The 20,540-nt window shown below is 36.0% G+C and overlaps 1 protein-coding gene across 2 annotated transcripts; it reads right to left on the bottom strand.

Moving 5' to 3' along the window:
* Window positions 1-5,545: 5,545 nt before the first annotated feature.
* On the bottom strand, window positions 5,546-19,903 carry LOC120011095 (flowering locus K homology domain-like). 2 transcript variants are annotated; one of them, XM_038862137.1, is made up of 7 exons: window positions 19,745-19,903; window positions 16,666-17,305; window positions 14,343-14,595; window positions 11,025-11,173; window positions 10,658-10,936; window positions 8,978-9,175; window positions 5,546-6,023 (listed from the first exon to the last, which is right to left on the bottom strand). In XM_038862137.1, exons 2-7 carry the CDS (start codon window positions 17,293-17,295, stop codon window positions 5,838-5,840), a joined length of 1,695 nt encoding a protein of 564 aa, XP_038718065.1. In that variant the 5' UTR covers window positions 17,296-17,305; window positions 19,745-19,903; the 3' UTR covers window positions 5,546-5,837. The 2 variants fall into 2 exon arrangements, with proteins under 2 accessions (XP_038718065.1, XP_038718066.1); XM_038862138.1 differs by having other exon boundaries at window positions 8,978-9,172; window positions 19,745-19,902.
* Window positions 19,904-20,540: the final 637 nt, after the last annotated feature.

The raw sequence follows: 20,540 nt of genomic DNA, 5'->3' as shown, positions 1-20,540 counted from the left end.
TTGGATGAAAAAATTGTGGATTCGGGATGTTCATGAGTTCTACATCAAGCAACAAATTTAGATTGCTCTCGATTCTCTATCGGAAGAGTGGAATATGATTCGAAACTCATTGAAGCAAAGGTTGAGCACGTTGAGTTTCGAAACTCTCGCGAATGAGTTAGTGCTAGAGAGGGAACGGCTGTATGCTAATATGGGTATTCGACGCACTGTTCGAAACGTAAATCATTTGGATTCTGCTGCTCGATTTATTTCATGGTATGAGGTATACGAACTTGGTGGACATAACGAAGAAGATGAAGATGACATAATAAAAGATCCTGATTATGTTCCTAGCATGTGATTTATGTTGTATTGATTTTATTTGTACATCTTTCTTATGTATGTACATATTTATGTATTTGATGTACATATTGGATATTTTCATTAATGGCATGTTTATTTTATGTAATTTCTTTGGTTAATTCCAATAAATGTGCATGAATGGAAATGTCATTACATAGTGATAGTTATTAGATGAACTAATAACTAGAATATTTTGCACTTATTTGAATCAAAAAATACTAATTGGACTATGCTAATGAGAATTGATTGAATATTTACATTGTTATTCGTTTCTGTAACATATGTTAGATTAATATTATTGATTTGAAACGAAGTGGCAAAATTATTTGAAAATTTAAATTGTACTAGATTCTAATGTTAACAATTTTGTCTGTATAGTTGAAATGACTACAACAAAAGCATTGTCACTGACTTGAACCAAGGAGACAAACTGAATGAAAAGAACTATGATGTTTGGTATCGTAAGATTCAATATCCCCTAGAAGAGCAAGACATACCGAAAACAATCTCTCAATTAATGGCTAAGCCTAAGCATGGGAACACTGCTCAACATAGGCGTGATATGGAAGCATATCAAGCCTATAAGCGTAAAGATCGTGTGGCTCGTATATTGATGTTGAGCAGTACAAAAAGAGAGACATAATGTTGCGCTTGGAGAAGCACCGTTCAACTCAAGCAGTTTGGGGTGATGTGAAGGTTCAATATGGGGGAACCTCGACTACTAGACTTCGTCAGTTAACCCTCAAATTTGATGGTTATAAGAAGTGCCAGAATCACACGATGAGGCGGCATCTAACGGTCATGTCCAACATGATCAGTGAATTGAGGGCTGTTGGGCATGAAATGATTGACGAGTAGCAAGTCCAAGTTGTTATTCGCTTTTTACCAAGTATTTGGAAACACATGCATGTTAACGTTACCCACAACGACAACATCAAGACATTTGATGAGGTCGCTCACCATATTGAGCTTGAAGACGATCGTCTTCTCACTGAAAAACCTGCTGAAGAGGTTTTTATGGCTGATTCGTGAAGAGCATCCAACTCTAGTCGCGATGCACTGGTCGAAGCGCTAGTTTTAGTGGACACAAGCGCAAGCATGGGAAATGCGGTGGCAAGAAAGGCAGAAACAACAACTGCTTCAATTGTGGCAAACCAAGTCACTTTGCTCGTGATTGCACTGAGCCAAAGGTAATGATTGACCACTTTAGTCCCTCTAACTTATATGTTAGTAGTTGCTTAATGTTTGCTGAATCTATGTCTTATTGAACTGTAGACTCAACAGCAACCAACCACATAGCAAGGGACCGAACACCTTTTGTAGATTTTCGTTGGATTTCGAAGGGGAGTAGATGTATATACATGGGGAACAATGCTGCCACTGATGTGCTTGGGATCAGTATTTGTAAGCTAGTGTTACGAGGAGGTCGCGCACTCTATCTCCATGATGTGTTGTATGCTCTAGAAGTTTGACGAAATCTAGTTTATGTGCTTATGTTGCTAGAACTAGGTTTTCATCTTATTTTTAATAAAGGTTGTGTGAAAATAATTCTAGACAACGTATATTATGGTTCTGGCTATGTGTTGAATGGTTTTATGGTGTTAGACACCGTTAATATTGTACTTAATGACAATGCACTATCTATGTTGTTCGAAATTCCAGTTCTGTTCCAAGTACTAATAGTGTATTATGGCATGCTAGATTAGGACACATTGGGCAAGACCGATTAAATAGCAATCGCTCGAGCAGGTCTCTTAGGATCCCTCACCAAAGTAGAATTGCCCACTTATGAGCATTGCCTAGCTGGAAAAACAACTAGATTACCATTTGGCAAAGCCAAGAGAGCCAATAGTCCATTACAGCTTATCCATTCTGACATATGTGGACCAATGAATGTAAGGGCTAGGCATGGTGTCGTATATTTCATCACTTTTATAGATGATTTCACACGTTTTGGTCAAGTTTATCTGATTTGACACAAGTCTAAAGCATTGGACTGCTTCAAACAATACACCAATTTGGTGGAGAATCAATTAAACACAAAGATCAAAGCTTTAAAGACCGATCGAGGTCGTGAATTTCTGTCTGAACAATTCAAAGAATTTTGTGATGAAAAGGGTATAGCTCGACAGCTAACTATTCCTTATACTCCGCAACAAAATGGCGTAGCAGATAAAAGAATAGGACCCTATTAGACATGGTTAGGTCAATGATGACGCAAGCCAATTTACCAATTTCCTTTTGGGGAGATGCAATATTGACTGCTACCTACATCTTAACTGTGTGCCCTCTAAATGTGTCCCCTCCACCCCATATGAGCTATGGAATGGTGAAAATCCTAATTTAGGAAATTTGCATCCTTGGGTGTGTGCAGCTTATGTTCACAATAATTCCCATCATCACGGGAAACTTGGTCCTAGAGGGAAGAAGTGTATCTTCAATCAATACTCTTCTCACTCTAAAGGATTCATATTTATTGGTGAAGAAGATGATGGGAAGGTAACAAAAATTTAGTCCCGTGATGTTGTATTCTTAGAAGAGGATTTTCCTGTGAGAGGTGAGATTGATAAAGATTTCAATTTTATGAAATGAAAAATCTAGAAAATGACGCACCTATACCAGCAGAGGAATTAGAGGAAACTGTTAATCCTCCTGGGGAAAGTGGGAGCGATGTAGTACCTGATCAAACTCCTATAAAGCAAGATCCTCTCATCAAAGTATTCGTGAATGAATCCCACGTCGTCGATTTAAGATTGAGAGGGGAATATTCATGATTAATCCACAGGATGATGAAGAGCCTAAAACAGTCAATGAAGCTCTATTTGGTCCTACAGCTAAGGAATGGATTAAAGCTATGGAAGAAGAGATGGAGTCCATGAAAACTAATCAAGTCTAGGGCTTGGTTGATTTACCTCTAGGTCGAAAATCCATTGGAAATAAATGGATTCTAAAAATTAAACGAAAGGCGGATGGGTCAACAGAATGATATAAGGCTCAATTAGTAGCAAAAGGATACACTCAAGAAAGAGGGAATTGATTTTGAAGATACTTTCTCACCAGTTGTGAGAATAACTTCAATTCGTCTTGTCCTAGCAATAGTCACACACATGGACTTAGAATTATATCAGATGGACGTGAAAACTGCATTTCTCAATGGAGAACTAGATGAGAAAATCTATATGGATCAACCTTTATGCTTTGAGTCTAAAGGACAAGAGTGTAAAAGTTTGCAAGCTAAATAGATCCATATATGGTCTTAAACAAGCATCTTGACAATGGAACATCAAGTTTCATCAAGCAATCCAAAGGGATGGCTTTACAATGATGGAAGAAGACCATTGCGTGTATTTAAAACGTTCAAGTAATAGTTTCATAATTTTGTCCTTGTATGTCAACAACATTTTGTTGGCTGGGAATAACAAACAATTTATTGATACCACTAAGAAGTGGTTATCATCGAACTTTGAAATGAAAGACATGGGTGAGGCTAGCTACGTGCTAGGTGTGAAGATCATAGGAGATCGCGCTAGAAGGCTTTTCGGAATTTCTCAAGAGACTTACATCAAAAAGATGTTAGAGCACTATCACATGCAAGATAGCAAGCAGATGGATACCCCTGTTGATAAGAACTTGAGCCTAAGTCATGATATGTGTCCCAAAACTCCTAATAGAAAAAATGTCCAGAGTATCATATGCCAATGCTGTCGGTAGTTTGATATATGTAATGATGTGTACACGTCCTGACATATGTTATGTTGTTGGGTTGGTTAGTCGATTTTAATCGAACCCTGGTCAAAAGCACTAGATAACAATCAAAAGGATTATGTGATATCTCAGAGGGACTTTATATTACGTGCTATGTTACCAAGGATAGGAGGATTTGTGACTGATCAGTTATTCTGATGCTGATTGGGGAGGAGAAATAAATCAATCCAAATCAACTTCAGGATATACTATCTTACATAATGGTAGTGCAATACCATGGAGTAGCAAGAAACAATCTTGTGTAGCCCTGTCTACGATGGAGGCTGAGTACGTAGCTTGTTCCTCAGCAACACAAGATGTAGTTTGGTTAAGGAGTTTCCTATAGTATTTAGAAGTTGTAAAATCAGCGTCAGAACCTGTGACAATTTTCTGAGATAACACTGTTGCATTGGCTGTAGTCAAGGATCCCAAATACCATGGAAAGACCAAACACATCAGGATGAGATATCACTATATTAGAGACGCAATTGTTGAACATGAAGTGGTCCTCAAACACATTTCTACGTACACATGATATGGTGGCTGACCCACTTACCAAACCAATAGTTAGGGATACATTTGTTAAACATGTGAGATCCCTAGGCTTACGTAGAGTGTGATTTAGAATGTTATATGATATGTGGATCATGTAAATACTTGTAGCTATTAAATAATATTTGAATGTCATTTAAAGAATTAAATTAGTCAACATTTATTTATGGCATACACTGTGAGCATCGATAGTATAAATTTATGAAGTGTGTCAATAGACATTGATTGGCTCACTCACACGAGCAATCACCTCTAGCGCTAGGAGGGCGAGTAGAGATGAAACTATTTGAATTAGCTCAGAACGTGACTAGGACACAATGGGAGTGAGTATAATTCAATATCATTGAAAATGGAGTCCCCTTGGTTAGGGCCAAGATGAGTTTCTTAGAACAAGAAGAACCGACATGAATGATTCCTCACCATTCATGAGTCTATTTGTAGAATGTCGAATGTGAAATTAGTCATATGGCACTGTTGATAGTGAGTAGATTAGAATTTCAAGTTTGACGCCTGTGAATTAGTGACAAGACTCAGAACTCGTATGTTGTATTTCTTCTTACGAGGAGAGTAATGACATACGCTCTTTATCTGAGGATAAGAAAAGAGAAGTTCCACCATAACATGTATTTTATACATGTACAAGCGACCATTCAGGAAGTAAAGAATGAATCCCTACTTCTTTATTGTATCAGTTCTAGAGATCTTAAATAGATCTCAAATTTTTATTATCCTTTACAACTTTTGACTACGTCATGATGTTATAAATTAATGTTGACTACTTTAAGAATGTCACCTATGGTCATGGAATGATTCGACATAAAAAAACACTCCTAGAAAAGCATGTTGATTCAAATCTGAGTGACATGAGGGAGAAAAAATATATATTTGTTGGTTTTACGCTTGTTACTTGTCTACAGAAGTCATTGCTTTAAGGATGTTATGAGACAAACTATTTGATAGTAACACACTCGAGAATAAAAGATACAAGAAAATATCACACACAGAAGAATTCTGAGGAAAAAAAGGTCTCAACAGCATGCCTAGGCTAAAACAACATGAAGGAACAAAAACATCCAAATTACCTGAGAACCTAACAAAAGTCTAGTATTACATCTACCATTCATATAATTGATTATGCTCTCTTTTAATGAGACAAAAGAAATTTGTTTTTGAGTGATGAAAAACCAATACAGCCTTCCTCAGTACCCATAATTTGCACCATACACTGACCCATAGCCTCCTGTGTGGCTTCCATGTCCAGGATTGGATGGGGGAGAAGCATACATAGAACCATGTGATGCGTAAGGGTTGTAACCTTGGTCAGCGGATCCGCCTTGTTGTGCTTTTCCTGGTGCTGCAGCAGCTGCAGCTTCAGCCATGAAATTCTGCAACACAAAAATAATTAGTGTGATAAACAGCACACAAGCAAATAGAGATCACATAATAGTCCTCTACGAGATGCAACTATAGATGTGCAGCATTACTACCACGGTCAGTAAAACTGCATACAAGTAAATCCAACAAAGATTTTCTTTTTCTTTTTCTTTTTCTTTTTTTGAACAGTAATCCAATTGAATAAGATTTTGTTTCTTCTTTTTTGAACAGCAATCCAACCGAACGTAGCATAATTCTGAGAAACAAAAATGATGAAAGCAGCCTATAATAGAGCCTAAAGTTCAACAACATAATAGCAGCACTTTTGCCAACACATTACACATATAATAGGGTGTCAAGTATCACTGTTAAAGTTAAATGATCAAAAGCATACATCAAAATAAACTCAACAAAAGGTCACAAAATCAATTCCAAACACCATGACTTCTTCTATCATCATTATCAAAACCTTCATCCCAAGCAACTTGGAGACAATTGCACAAATCTATAACAGTAATTAGTGGATTTTCCTAGAAAGACTAAAGTTCAACAATATAATAGAAGCACTTTTGCAGTGTCAATTATCACTGTTAAAGTTAAATAATCAAAAGCATACATCAAAATAAGCTAATATTACAACAAATATATAAAATAGGTCATGCAATCAATTCCAAACACCATGACTTCTATCATCATTATCAAAACCTTCATCCCAAGCAATTTGGAGACAATAGCATAAATCAATGACAGTAGTTAGTGGATTTTCCATGGCTAATTTTCCCATCGAAAGCAACATTCTCCACTTATTCTATATAGCTCATATAACATCCATTTCCTTTTCCAGGGTCTTCATAGAAATTACATGGTAGCAAACATCAGGAGAAGATGAACACTATCACTAATCAATTTTAGATGTTAACAGAATATATAGGCAAACATGTGGCCCAATAGCAGAATTGTTGGGTGCAACCTAGAGGTCACAAGTAAAACTTTTGGAAACAACATCATATTATGTGGGGGTAGAGTCTATATACATCCTGTCTTTCCCGAACCCCGCCCACTGCTGAGGCCTTGTGCATGAAAGTTGTTTACCTATACATAATATACAAATAACATTTTGAAGACTACCAAGTTAACCCTTTCCCCCTTGTTCTATTGCAATTGTTAAAACAAATATAACTCTTAACAATTACAAAGGCACTTGAACACGCAAAAGCAAGATTCATATTTATACCAATGAAAAAAATGGAGCAACTAATTTATTTAATTAAAATTTGTCTGAGAAATGTCATTAATGTCATTAAAAATTAAAAGGTATTTTGAAAAAAAAAAGATACTAATGTCAAATTCATGCTCAGTAGTTCTTCAATAGATTTTTCAGCAAACAAAATCAACGTTCTTTTTACCAAATTAAAAACTCTATATCATATATGGCAATTGAATGCAATTAATTTAATGGGATGCTTGTCTTGCCTAAAATCTTTGAGATCAACTAATTCACACCAACTCACTGCAGTACCAAATAACGTACACCAAGAGAACTTCTGTCCTGGACAGGTCTCATATAAGATCATCCATCTCTATAGCAAACAAGAAGTGCTCAACATCAGTCCTTTGTCCTTGCATGCTACTATATAAAGAGCTTCCAAAGAGCTTTTCCAATCAAAGGCGTGTGCAAGTAAAGAGCTTCAAAGGCATCATCCCATATATATTTATATTCTGCTTTTTCCCCTTGTTGACAATCATTCCATTTGGAATCCAATAGCCAGTCTTATACGAGCAAAAGTGAAATTAAATTGCTGAGCAAAAGAAACCATATTTCGGTCATAAGGAACAGACATGATTCATGTTATGATAAGAGTAACTTGAAATGGCCAAAAAACTATTTTAATCGTGGATCCCATCAGCACCATTGTTGATCCCAGAGTTTTCAGAAAGGTAGTAGTGGCATATAGTTTATATTTGTAAACCATATACACCCATCTTAACATAAGTTTATATTGACTCCATAATTGCAATCCTTTTATGCATACTACTATCGACATTTTGTATACCACATTGCATCTGCATCATAATTAGATAGATGACAACTGTACTCTTGTTTTCAGATTGAACTTATCAATAATTGCTGGTATTCATATAGTGTGAGTTATTCAAAGAGCCAGGGCACAAGCAGAAAGGGTTTCACCAAAACACAAAAGCAACCAGTTTACAACCACATTCAACCTTGGACAGACAATTGTGCAATAAACCAGCAGTTAGGTAAACAATGAACTTGGTCTGACAGAAATTAGAATAATATGTAGGAAAAAGAGAGACAATGCTAAAATTAGCTGAATAGCTGAAGGCAAGGAAATGAATTCACCTTAACAGCAAAGTCACCATACACAAACATGCCCACATGACACTGTTTTACAATTAGGAGGAAATCAGCAGCCATGTGAGCATTGAACTTATTCAGAATTTCTGATAGAAATAGGAATACTATTGAAGGAAAAAGAAACCTATTAAGAATAGTTGTTTTTTTTGGCAAGTCTGTTAAGATTAGTTACTTTGCAATTCAAGCAAATACGTTAACTTGTTGGGTTGGGACGTTTCACATCATTAATACATATTCTAACACTCCCCTTTACGTGTGGGTTGGACAATCCGACGGTCAACACGTGCACAATAAACGAGGCCCAACACTAGGGCTACTCTCACACAAGGCTCTCAATTGGGGCAACAAAAACCACACACAAAGGCCCATACTTGGGGCAACAATAGATGGGGGTTTAAATTGCGGAAGCTAAGGTTTGAACTTTGAACCCAAGACCTACCGCTCTGATAGCATGTTAAGATTAGTTACTTTGTCATTCAACGCAATAACTTAAATGGTTGGGTTAAGATGTTCCACACCAATTATACATATTATACCAAAACCAATTTTGGATATAGCAAAATAGGCAAGGCAAGGAATAATTACCTGAATCAGCTGCTGAGCCGTTTGGACCTGGGAAGCTGTTCCACTGATTTCAACTGTCATTTCTCCAGGAACACCCCTGCTTTCTTGTATAGTGACAGTCGCACCGCTTGCTCGCCGAATGTAGCTAATATTTGCACCACCCGTCCCAATAACAGCATCAGCATATGATAAGGGAATCTGCATTTGCTGGGTAACCTGCTAGAAAAATTAGATAACATCATCTAGAGCTTCTAATTCCTAGCTAACACAAAGCAATTAAATTTCCTTCAGACAGCCAATGCTCAAAAACACATGTGTGGCACTGATGGATGCTTCTGATCAATAGGAAGGGAAAATAGATTACAAGCGTCATCTATTTGAGTTTATCATTTCCAAGATCTAATTCCATTTTTTTCATATGTAATGGAAATGCCATACAATCTGAAGTTTTACGCTTAAGAAAATGTACTTGTCTTAGAGATGGAAAGATACATGTCTTATCCCACAGACATATTAAGACTGTACAGACATTCTAAGGCTCCTTATATCAAGCATAGATTACTCAATAGTACTCCTCCACAAAGATCACGAATCATAGTCAAGATTCAAGAATAAATGATTGCAAGAAAAAATGAGACTCCCTAACATAAACACATTGGTCAAGGTTCCCTTCTCCACCCACCCCCAAAAAAAGGCCTGGAAGCCCTGGACTAGTCTATTAAAACCATTACAGATACTACAGCATCAACCAGATCCCTCAAGCCAGTAAAATCAAACCAAAAAACACCCGCAGCTCAGCAACTAAGAGCCAGTTCATCAGATACTTTTCAATTGTTCAACGGTGCAATAGTAAAGCTAACTACCTAAGAGAAGACTTTTCCAATATATTCCTATGGCAATTACGTGGTTAATCTGGAAATAGAGAAGCAACAGGATTTTGAACAATAGAGAAACTAATCTAGATTTCTTTGTAGGAAGTTGTTTTAGTTGGTTGAAGTTTTAGTGTTCTTACTCTTGTAATGATTTGGTTTAGCCTCCTTGTAGTTCCTTTTTGCAACATCTTGATACCTTGATAAAATTTTATCATTTAACTAAAAAAAACTGCTGTGGGGATTCAAAACCCTGCAATTAGGGCGGTGCGGGGAACTTGACATCTCGACCTAATGTTGCTCATCAAACTCATAAATAGTTTTGATAACTGGAATCTCTTGACAGCAAAGCCATGTCGGACCCCCCATCCTAACAGAGCAAGCTAGACCTAATGTTGCTCCTCAAACTCATCAAATAGTTTTGATAAACTGGAATCTCTCCACGGAAAAGCTGTGTTGGACCCCGTCCTAAACAGAGCAAGCTAGTTCATCAGATGGTATCAATCAAAATGGACCAAGTGACCAACAGAATTTTCAAATAATCGTTACACAAAATGCTATTATTAGAGCAAATCGCCTACATCAGTTTCTCTTGCTCCCACTCCTGTGTCACCCTCTTCCTCCTTTCAAATGATAAGACATATTCAAGTCTATGACCTAACCGAACCCAGCAATCATAGCATTAATTAGCAGAACGCAACAACCGCAATGTTAAGTTGCTTGGTTATTCTATAAACTTATAAATAGAACCACAAAACTTCAAATTATTCTTATTCAGTCTTCTAACACTGAGAATGAGAAGTATAAGCAGAAAGAGATCATAAATCCTAACCTGTGTGATCATTGAAGGAGCTGATTGGGTATTAGAAGATGCATGAAGCCCTATGGGAGCTTCTCTTCCATAGGCAGATATACCCTGATGAGACTGTTTCTCCATGGGAAGGAAGTCAGGAGGAGGATAGTAATTTTCATGTTCCCGTGAAGGTGGCATGTATCGAGAATTAGGTCCAAAACCAGGACCTCCCCCATCATTTGGACGAAGACCTTGAGGCGGACCCCAAGGCTTATGAGTTGGTGGCATGTGCTCCATTGGTGGATTTGCCATTTGCATCTGGTAAAAAATAAAATGTAATTTATTTTTCTTCCACGGATGCAGTAAGAATTTAAATTCATTAAATGGCATCAGATAGAACACTTACATGCATCTCGAATAGAGGAATTATATTGCGGTCAACCAAAAACTTCCTGAGATGAGATGCAATTAGCTCAATGGCTTTGTGGACACCAGATGGGTCCCCCACCACTTCAACAACCCTATCATCTTGAAGAGCAAAGACAGGCAGATCTTCTGCACAATCCATCCAAAATTAATAAAGAATAAAAATTTCAGGAATAGAGCCACGCATCTATGTAAATAAGCTGCAGCCCATTGGATGCCAATTTAGATTAGAATAAAAACAGCAAAACTAGGAAAATTTAGATTAGAAGAGATGTAACCGACTCATTGGAGTCTCTTAAGGTTTACCACAGAAAATTCATATATTATCCATCAAAAAGCTCCCATTTACAAGAAGTCCCATGAGAATATTTATATGAGGTTACAGACTCCTCGGTAACTCTAATTCTATATGGCTTTCCTCATAAAGAAAGATACTTCACTCCTTACAAGATACTAAATAGGTATTGATTTTGGACTTGACTAAATACCATAATAAAAACTAATAACAATACCTATAACTATTAAGTTCGAAATTCAAGAAAACCTAGGAATTCTGATAATATTCCTACTTCTAAACAGTAAATAAAAAGTTAAAACATAATTCAACAGACCCAACTATTATTCTAACCTAAGGAAACATAAAATCATACCTAAACCCAACTAAAAAGACTCTAACTTCCTCACTAGGCCACGACTCTAAAATCCCATAATATCTGAATTTTGTTCTTCCCATATGCATCAAATACAGCCACGTATCTATGATTCTATGTAGATAGGTTGCAGCCCCTTGGAAATAATCTTCCAAAGAAATCAGCTTTAGGAATCACAAAATCCAATATCTGGTTATTCGAGTTTAATGACAAATTAAAAGCTAGATAATCATAACTTAGAAAAACATGAAACAAGCTCTTTCGAGAAGAGAGAAATAAATATTATTGAAAAAGTATAAACAAAGAAAGAGAGAAAGTACACGAAGAAGAATTCTTCTGTATTACTGTGATATCACTATTACAGAGGCAGTATCCTATTATATACAACAAGTCAGAGTAAGTTTCTCCTTAACTTATGCACAGTGATTTTAATCAATCAATTCCTATGATCATGCCATAATTATAGTCTATAATCATGCTACCAATTAAGTCCTCCAATCACTCCTCCAATCAAGATCGTATTTCTTCCAAAAGTTACACCAAGCAGGTATCTCTCATTCATCACCATACGAAAGTTCAGATCAACATTTCTACAAAAACAGAACCAAATTCAAATCACTGGTCACAACCACGACACAGGAATCAAATTAAAGGATCTAATACAATCCCAAATCCTAAAACCAAACACGCCAAAATGAACAAGTGAATGAACGTATATTTAACTATCAAGAACACTGAAGCCAACTCCAATTGTGCCCTTGTTTCTACCAAAGAAAAACACAAACCTAAATAAAATGTTCTGGTAGTCATAACTCCATTATATTTTCTTGAATCAAAAAGGATATTATTGAAGGGCACTAACAAAATGCACGAGATAAGAGTACAAGAAGCAAAAAGAAAATAAGCTAATAAAGAATAAGGCTAATGTACAAGAGATCAGGTGATGCAGGAACTTTTGCAATAATGCCTTTTTGATGACTTTTTGTCTTGGGATTTACTTAGTCTTTTGGTGTACCAATCTGTCTTGGTATCTTGATTGGTTTTGGAACTTATTTTTAGCATTTACTAGTAGTTTGACTGTCTTTTGGGATTCTAGTTTCTATCTATAAGTTTCTAATTCCATGTCTAGAAGAGGGGGAGGGAGATTAATATTATTGTGAATTTGAATGAACTTCCAGCTTCTATCTAAGCAGCTGTTTTGATTTTCTTTGGCTAGTTTTTCTCCTTCAACTCTTTTAGTTGTCTTCCCTCTTTGCTTCTCTACATCAACTAGACCATCTATGATAATAGAGTCAAATAAATTGTTGATAACCACATATCTTTGTACAAAATAAAGATTAGGAACCATATCAGATGAAACACGCACCCAAGAAAATCATATAATATGTTTACAAAAATAATACAAAGGTCAGTCAATCAACCATAACGGGCATATAATAACAGCATTCTAATAGAAATATGCCATTAGAGTGACGTGGTACGGAAGTACGGATCGATTGACTAGTTCACAACTAAGCCAACATAACTTGGAACCCACCAAGAAAATTGCGAGAAACCTCAAAAATATTATTTATTCCTCAATGATTTTTTTATCAAGACTATTCATGCCTTTGTATAGGCAATAATCTAATTATACTAAAATTAGAAAAACATCTTAAAAGACTACAAAACTTCTACTAACCCTAAAACTTCTAATAAATCTAGAAGAAATAGACTTCTAAAAAGGAAATAATTAAACTAACACTCCTAGTTACTAAAGGAAACTACTAAATATTGTCCTACATCAGTCTCCTCCACTAGAAAAATAACTCACCCTCGAGTTACTATTTGGATGAATCTTGAAAGAGAAACTCATGTAGAATCCATCCTTCGAAGTCTTTGAGCCCATAGGTTGAAATTGTAGTCTTCCACTCCAAAGAAAGAGATAATTCAAATTAGTAGGTTGGTTTCGTGCAACATCCTGAACGTCGTACCCGTTGATTGGTTGACTCTGGTAGACATTAAGTTGATTAAAATTTAAGCATACCCTACAACGCCTCCTACAAAAAAATTAGCCCCTCATCCAACGACTATAGGGCTTTTTCCTCCTTCGTTGTTGGCCATTGAACAAGGTCAACTCCTACTCTGATACCAATTGAGGCAATGCGGAAGAACGGATCTATTGGCTAATTAACGACTAAGCCCATAACTTGCAATCCACCAAGCAAGCTTGGAAAATCAAGAAAATTGAGAGACACCTCAAAAATATTATTAATTCATCAATGATTTTTTTTAACTACACTATTCATGCCTTTATATAGGCAATAATATAATTATTCTAAAATTAGGAGAACATCTTAAAAGACTACAAAACTTCTACTAACACTAAGACTCCAAATAAATCTAGAAGAAATAGACCTCTAAAAGGAAAGGAAATAAATAGATGGACTCTCCTAATTACTAAAGGAAACTACTAAATATTGTCTTAAATCATAAAGGGAGGAAAAAAATGTAATATATGCTTCCAAATGAAAAATAAAAAATGCATCTAAAATAGCTCAGAAATCAAGATGATAAAATAAGCCTACAAAAAAAAAATTAAGAAACAAGCATGGAGAAAAATGAAAATGGGAAGAGGAAGGGGACAGGGATATGGAGGGTAACAAAACCTGCTCCCAGGACTCTAACAACACAATTAGAGGCTTCTTGAATGGATTTCACGGTTCCTCCTTGCTTCCCAATCAAACTCCCTGCTTGTGATGCTGGTACAAGAAGCCTGGTTGACACCTTTCCCCCAATAGATGGCGGCGCATGTGATGAATCACCCTCTAAACCATCAACAATGCGTTTGTGGACCCTCAAAAGACCATCCATCGCAGGAGGGTGAGAAGAATCTGGCTCTTCTTTAGCAGATACCATTACCTATTCAAAAGCAGCATCAGCAAACAAAATTGAAGGACTAAATTCATGGCACAGTCCATAGGTAGCAAACACATAGGAATATAACATGGTTGAAGTTAATACAAATCCCAATTTGTATAACATATAAGTAAAGACAGCCACCTTCCTTAAGCACCACCGAACGCAAAATTTGTTACTTTTCGCAGAGGATTAGAAGTTAGAACCAGCCTATTGTATAAAAGGGATTTTACATTATTACTGAATTAAAGGTGAATCAGAGAAATCGGGAAAATAGAAATCTCCTTTTCCAAAATGTGGCTAAGGGTGCATACCCCTGGTCTTTGAAGATCCCAATACCGCTAAAGGAGCCTTGTGCATCAGGTGTTTCTCTTTGTTTATATACAAATATACATTTCCACTATTTCAAAACTTCATAACGTTCAGTTGGGACAACCTACTCACTGCATCCTATTGTGGTGTTTGATCACAGAATCTCAGACGAATAGAAAGAAAAAAAAAAAAAAGTAAAATAAGATCTACGAACATTGCAATCTTACTTCAGGGACTTATTAAATCAATTCCTAGCAACAGCCTGTTAAACTTCACAGCTAGACCCTGCCTCACAAGATTATGCTTTTAAAGACCTAGGGCATCATGCCTATAGATAATCTATACAATTTTATAAGAAAGAGGAAAGCTAGGGAACAATATTACCATCTCAGAGAACTAATTCGAGATTACCAATTATTTTGAGTGCTTGCTGTGGTTTTCTGTTGTAAGCATTTTCTTCACGGTAATGTTTGATATCACCTTAGAGGTTCCTTTATGGCTTTTAAAATCTACGGAAAGACATCAATTATCTAGGTTGTGAAATTACCATAGAAAATGCAGAGCTTCTCAATACAGTTGTCCGTACAAGATGACTCTGTTTATCCAGATAAACTGTTCAGAACTTTGCAATGATTAATGCTGATCTCTGCAAATCTGGATCTTTGATTCTTCATTTTGGGTTCTAATTGATCATTGTTTGTTGCCTAAAAATAGGCGAGCAGAACCTGCACAGATTCATTTTGTTATTGCAGTATAATAAATTTTATTCATATTTATGGATTTCTTTGGTCGGCATCCTCCTTCTTTAAATTTCTTCCCTGGATTCAGTTATAGCAACTTCTCCAGGTGAGATCACGTTTTATTTTGATGTATCTTAACCAATTCCTTTGGCAACTTCTCCAAGTGGATTCACTTAACAACTACACATCCCTTCTTACTTGTAAGAGTTGTCTGGAGACTACAAATTATTCGACATTTGCGGGAGAGTTATACGCACTGCAAAAAGTTCTAATTCCTGACATCTTTCACAGAAATCAACAAATGTGCTAGACAACTCCGGTTTTGAAAGCATATCAAATGGATTTGAAAAAAAAGAAATACACAGTTCAAATTGATTGAACACACTTTAAGCTCGACAACCATTAACCGCCACATGCTTCTCAGCTCTCCAATATTATCATGTAATTCATAGCTCCCAAATACATTTGATATAATGGTTAAATGAGGCCATAATGCCTTGTGCTTTTACCGAGTATGGTATTTTTGACAATTTCATTATCAATATTCAGTTTGCCAATCAGAAATCTGTCTCAAAAAAGTTAAATGAACGTTGCATCTTATAAATGTAATATCAAGAAAATATAAAGTTACAGGTGAGCTTCATTTATTGTTCACATTCATTCAACTCATTTCAGACATGATAGCAAATATTCACTATTCTAAAAAAAGGTTGTCCAACCTAGAAAACTTTATGAAAAAAAAAAAGCTAAAACAGTTGCAGGAAACCAACTTCCGTGGAAAATGGAGTAGCAACTTGAAAAGAAGAGAGTGGGGAGGGAGTTGATCATCTCCTTGACTCCTTTAGCTCTCTCACATTAACTATCACAACCAGCTAACAAAAGATATATTTCAACATGCAACATATACCAGATGCAGCTCAATATTTTGAGTGAGATAGCAAAACAAGAAGGCAATTACACGAAAACTAACGCATGATATATCACAATAAAAGTGAATCAATAATAAAAACAAAGAACTTACAGCTCTTTCAGATGTTCCTGGAGGTCCATCAAGTATCTTAACGCGAGCTCTTGTTTCCTCAACAATTTTTTTTATGAACTCCCCCTTGCGTCCAATTAGACTGCCAACCTTCTGTGCAGGAACCAACATACGAAACACACTCTCTCCTGGCCATCCAGGCCACTTCTTTTCACCACCTCCTGCCACCGTAGCCCCATCATGTCTTTCTTTTTCCACAGCCTGTGAGTTTTCAACTATTTGATCAACACCATGATCCACATCATGATCTGAGTCATTGTCTATGTTCTCAGGAATGGTGTCATCTACCCAGTTATCAGCAGTCTGACCTACACCACGATTAACATCGTAATCTACGCCATGATCAACTTTCTGATTAACCTCATGATCAATGTTCTGATCAACTCCATAATTAATGTCCTGATCTACCCCATGGTCAATGTTCTGATCTACTCCATAATTAATGTCCTGATCTACCCCATGGTCAATGTTCTGATCTACTCCATGATCAATGTTCCGATCTACTCCAAGATCAACGTTGTCATCTACACCGTGATCAACGTTGTGGTCTATGTTGTGACCAATACTGTGTTCCACATCATGCTCAGTCAAACTTTGATCAATCTCTGCCATTAGTGTAGAACTGGAGAAAAAATACAAGAAACACAAGCCATCAATCACCGAACTATACAGAAAAATCCAACAAATCGTGCTAATTTGGATTCCTGATAAAACCGCACTGCAGGCTTTCGATGAAATACATATGATAAAGAATAATGTGAAACAAGAGACAACAAAATGATTATGTACTGTCTCAAGCTACTAAGTTCTGCAGAAAAAGAATATGATAACCAGGTGACACACAGCTACACGAACATTTCCTTTACTTGAAAAAATTTATAAATGATATATGACAAGTTCTCCCCGGGGGGGGGGGGGGGGGGGGGGGGTCTATAACACCTCAAAATATAAGCATACATGCCACACGCACTTGAACATACACTTTCCCCGCTTCATGCAACTCAAGACTCAAGAGTGATGGTAGCAGTAAAACTGGACGACATTATACAAGGCATTCATCCAACAATATACGCACTTGTTCTTAAGCAGGTTCATGGTGGGTGGTATATTCACCATTGTGACACCCTAGTCAGTCAAAGACCCTCCTTGATAATTGTTTTATGAATCCAATCATCACAATTCAAAGAATTTATACTTAGTGGGAAAGGTGGTTGATGCAGCACAGCGTGGTGGAAAGAAAGCGTACTTGGACCTGTTGATTCGACACACAAATACCAGGAACAAGTCTATTTAAATATGTTGATTCAACACACGAATACCAAAGAATTGGAAATAAAAGGCGGCTCACCTCTATAATTTTTATTCGACTCAAAAACTGAAATTCCTCAATGAGGATTACAACCTTAAATAGTAAATCAAACGAAACCCTAGACACTCCTAACGTTAAACAAATACCTAAAAGTAAATATATAAAAGTACTCCTAATTAAAAAAAATACTAGACTCCTAGAAAAATAATACTAATTGATTTACACACAATTGATTTCCTAAAATACCAAAATAAAATATTTAAGAGAATATGTCAATCTCAATCAGCATCAGTGGTTAATACAAAAAACGCTACATCATACACTCTAAAGTTCTTTGTCATCTCTCATAGCACTAACCAAATGTTGACACTGAAATATTGCATACAACATCAAACCTATAACTTCATTTATGTCAGAGATTAACTAACACTTTCCATATTCTATATATCTTATGGATACTTCCTAGGTCAGCCCTCTTCATCCACCTATGAAACCTAGAATTTATTCATTACAAGTTTTAATCATCTAAACCTTGTTCAACAGTGGTCAAGTCCCAATCCTAAAGAAAAATGCTTCACAATGACGTTTATCCTCCTCATTAAAAGTATACCACTCAGGTGCAAAAACCATACTTACCATCGATAAGAAAACTGTGAACTCTTCTTTTAATTATTGTTGAAAAAATAAGCTTTCTAGAAGAGCACCAAGTTGGCACCAGTGTGCCACCCAAGTACGTCAAGCCGGAACTAGGATGATAGCATCCACAGTTGACCAAACTAGAGATCCTATAATTGAAATAATTGGAAAGACCAAAACTAATGAGTCCAATCCCAAGTATTATGCTCTTAAATAGATTTAACATTGTCCAAAACTCTATTTTCGCTCCAAAAAAAAAACACTAGCAAGAGTAGCAAGAAAAAGATTTACTACTGGGCTCTTTCTTTCATAAACTTGAATCATTATCACAAAGCCCAATCTCAAAATTGGCAAACTAGAGGACTTCATATATTATGTGAGTAAGGTCTGCGTACATCCTACATGTCCTTGACCCTGCTCACAGCCCACTACGGGAGCATTGTGCACAGGAATTGTTTGACTTTTTACCAATCTTAAGTAATTCCGTTCGTGACTTCTGTTTTTCAGACTCCCCCTTCGGTCAGTTGTTAAATTGTGAACCCAAATAAAGTATTGAGTTGGATTCCTACTAGTTCCATCACATATGAACCCATTTCCTTTTCATTTTACTGAAGGGTTAGCCAAGCTTCACCTTATAGTCTAGAGGTAAATGTCCCAATTAAACCCCTGGAATGCTCCCTTAACAGAGCCAAACGTGGTTCATTTATGAGAGCATCAGAATTCACCCTAAAACTCTTTTGGCATGCAATATGCAGACTCCACATCCGGCAGTAAACTTTAAGAACCCACAAACAATTATAAGAACGGAAGAAAATGATATCACATAACTGTAACACCTGACAAATACAAGAAAGAGGAGTATGAAAACTATCGAAAAATGAAGAACAAATGCATGAATAGCTCAAAAAAGAATTGAAACCACGTCCGTAATCTCTTCCCTGCATAACCAAAAACCTTCTTCATGCCAACTAATCGGAAACCAAAACTAACCAAATAAAATATTCGAATCACCAAGAAGAAACCCTAGGAAACCAAAATTGGAGCCATTACAGAAAAAGCAGCTCCTGAAACCCTAAAAATTTAAAACCAAACATAGAAACAATATAGTTGACTTACACCGGTGACGAGGAGATCTAATCCAAGCAGCAACAATGAAGTAGAATGCGTCGTTAAGTGATTTGGGCGTTAATGGAGGAAGCGAATTGGAATATCCAGTGAAGTGTTATAGAGAAAAGAAGTGAAGCTCGCGTGTGATAGACAAGATTTTGGACTCTTTTTTGTTTTATTTCCTGTCCGTGAAAGGTTTTTGAATTTACAATTCGGGACCCTCGCTTGGTCGTTGATTGACAAAAATATCCACCCCTACGAATAAATGGGAAGATTAGCAGAATTGGTCGTTAATTATTGTTTATATTAAAATTATAAATTAAATTACATTATTATTGTACTTAAACTTAATAAATATATTCTTCTTGCAACCAAGGAAGTATACGGATGCGCACACAGTAATTTTAGAGTATAATTTATTAAAAAGTGGTGATCTAATTAATATATCTGGTAAATATTAAAATTAATTAATTCAATTAACCGAACACTACACAATTTTTAGTTCATCAAACACCTCACAACTTATTACATAGTTTTTAAAGGGTCCATTTGGTAAAGTCGTTGAATTGATTTTTAATATTAACGGAAAAGCTGTTGAAAAAAATAGAGGTATTTGGTGAACTATAAATTGACGTTAACAGAAAATGTTGAATTAAAATATTATAATATTAGATTTTATGATTTTTATATTAAATTTAATTTTTATTAACATCTGCCTATTAATTAAATTTATTATTTTTATTAATTATTAAATTATTTTTAAGTATAATTATTTTTACTATAAATATTTTTATTATACTATTCT

This window comes from Tripterygium wilfordii, chromosome 12 (genome assembly GCF_013401445.1).
Source record: "Tripterygium wilfordii isolate XIE 37 chromosome 12, ASM1340144v1, whole genome shotgun sequence".
Taxonomy (NCBI): Eukaryota; Viridiplantae; Streptophyta; class Magnoliopsida; order Celastrales; family Celastraceae; genus Tripterygium; species Tripterygium wilfordii.
Note: the sequence above shows the minus strand (reverse complement) of the source record. Positions and strands in the feature narration are given on the sequence as shown.

Coding starts and splice junctions, on each gene's coding strand:
- LOC120011095 (XM_038862137.1), bottom strand. CDS start 17,295: ATGGCAGAGATTGATCAAAGTTTGACTGAGCATGATGTGGAACACAGT. Junction 10,937..11,024: donor TTCCTCTATTCGAGATGCAT/GTAAGTGTTCTA, acceptor ATTTTTTACCAG/ATGCAAATGGCAAATCCACC. Junction 9,176..10,657: donor CTCCTTCAATGATCACACAG/GTTAGGATTTAT, acceptor TAATTTTTCTAG/CAGGTTACCCAGCAAATGCA.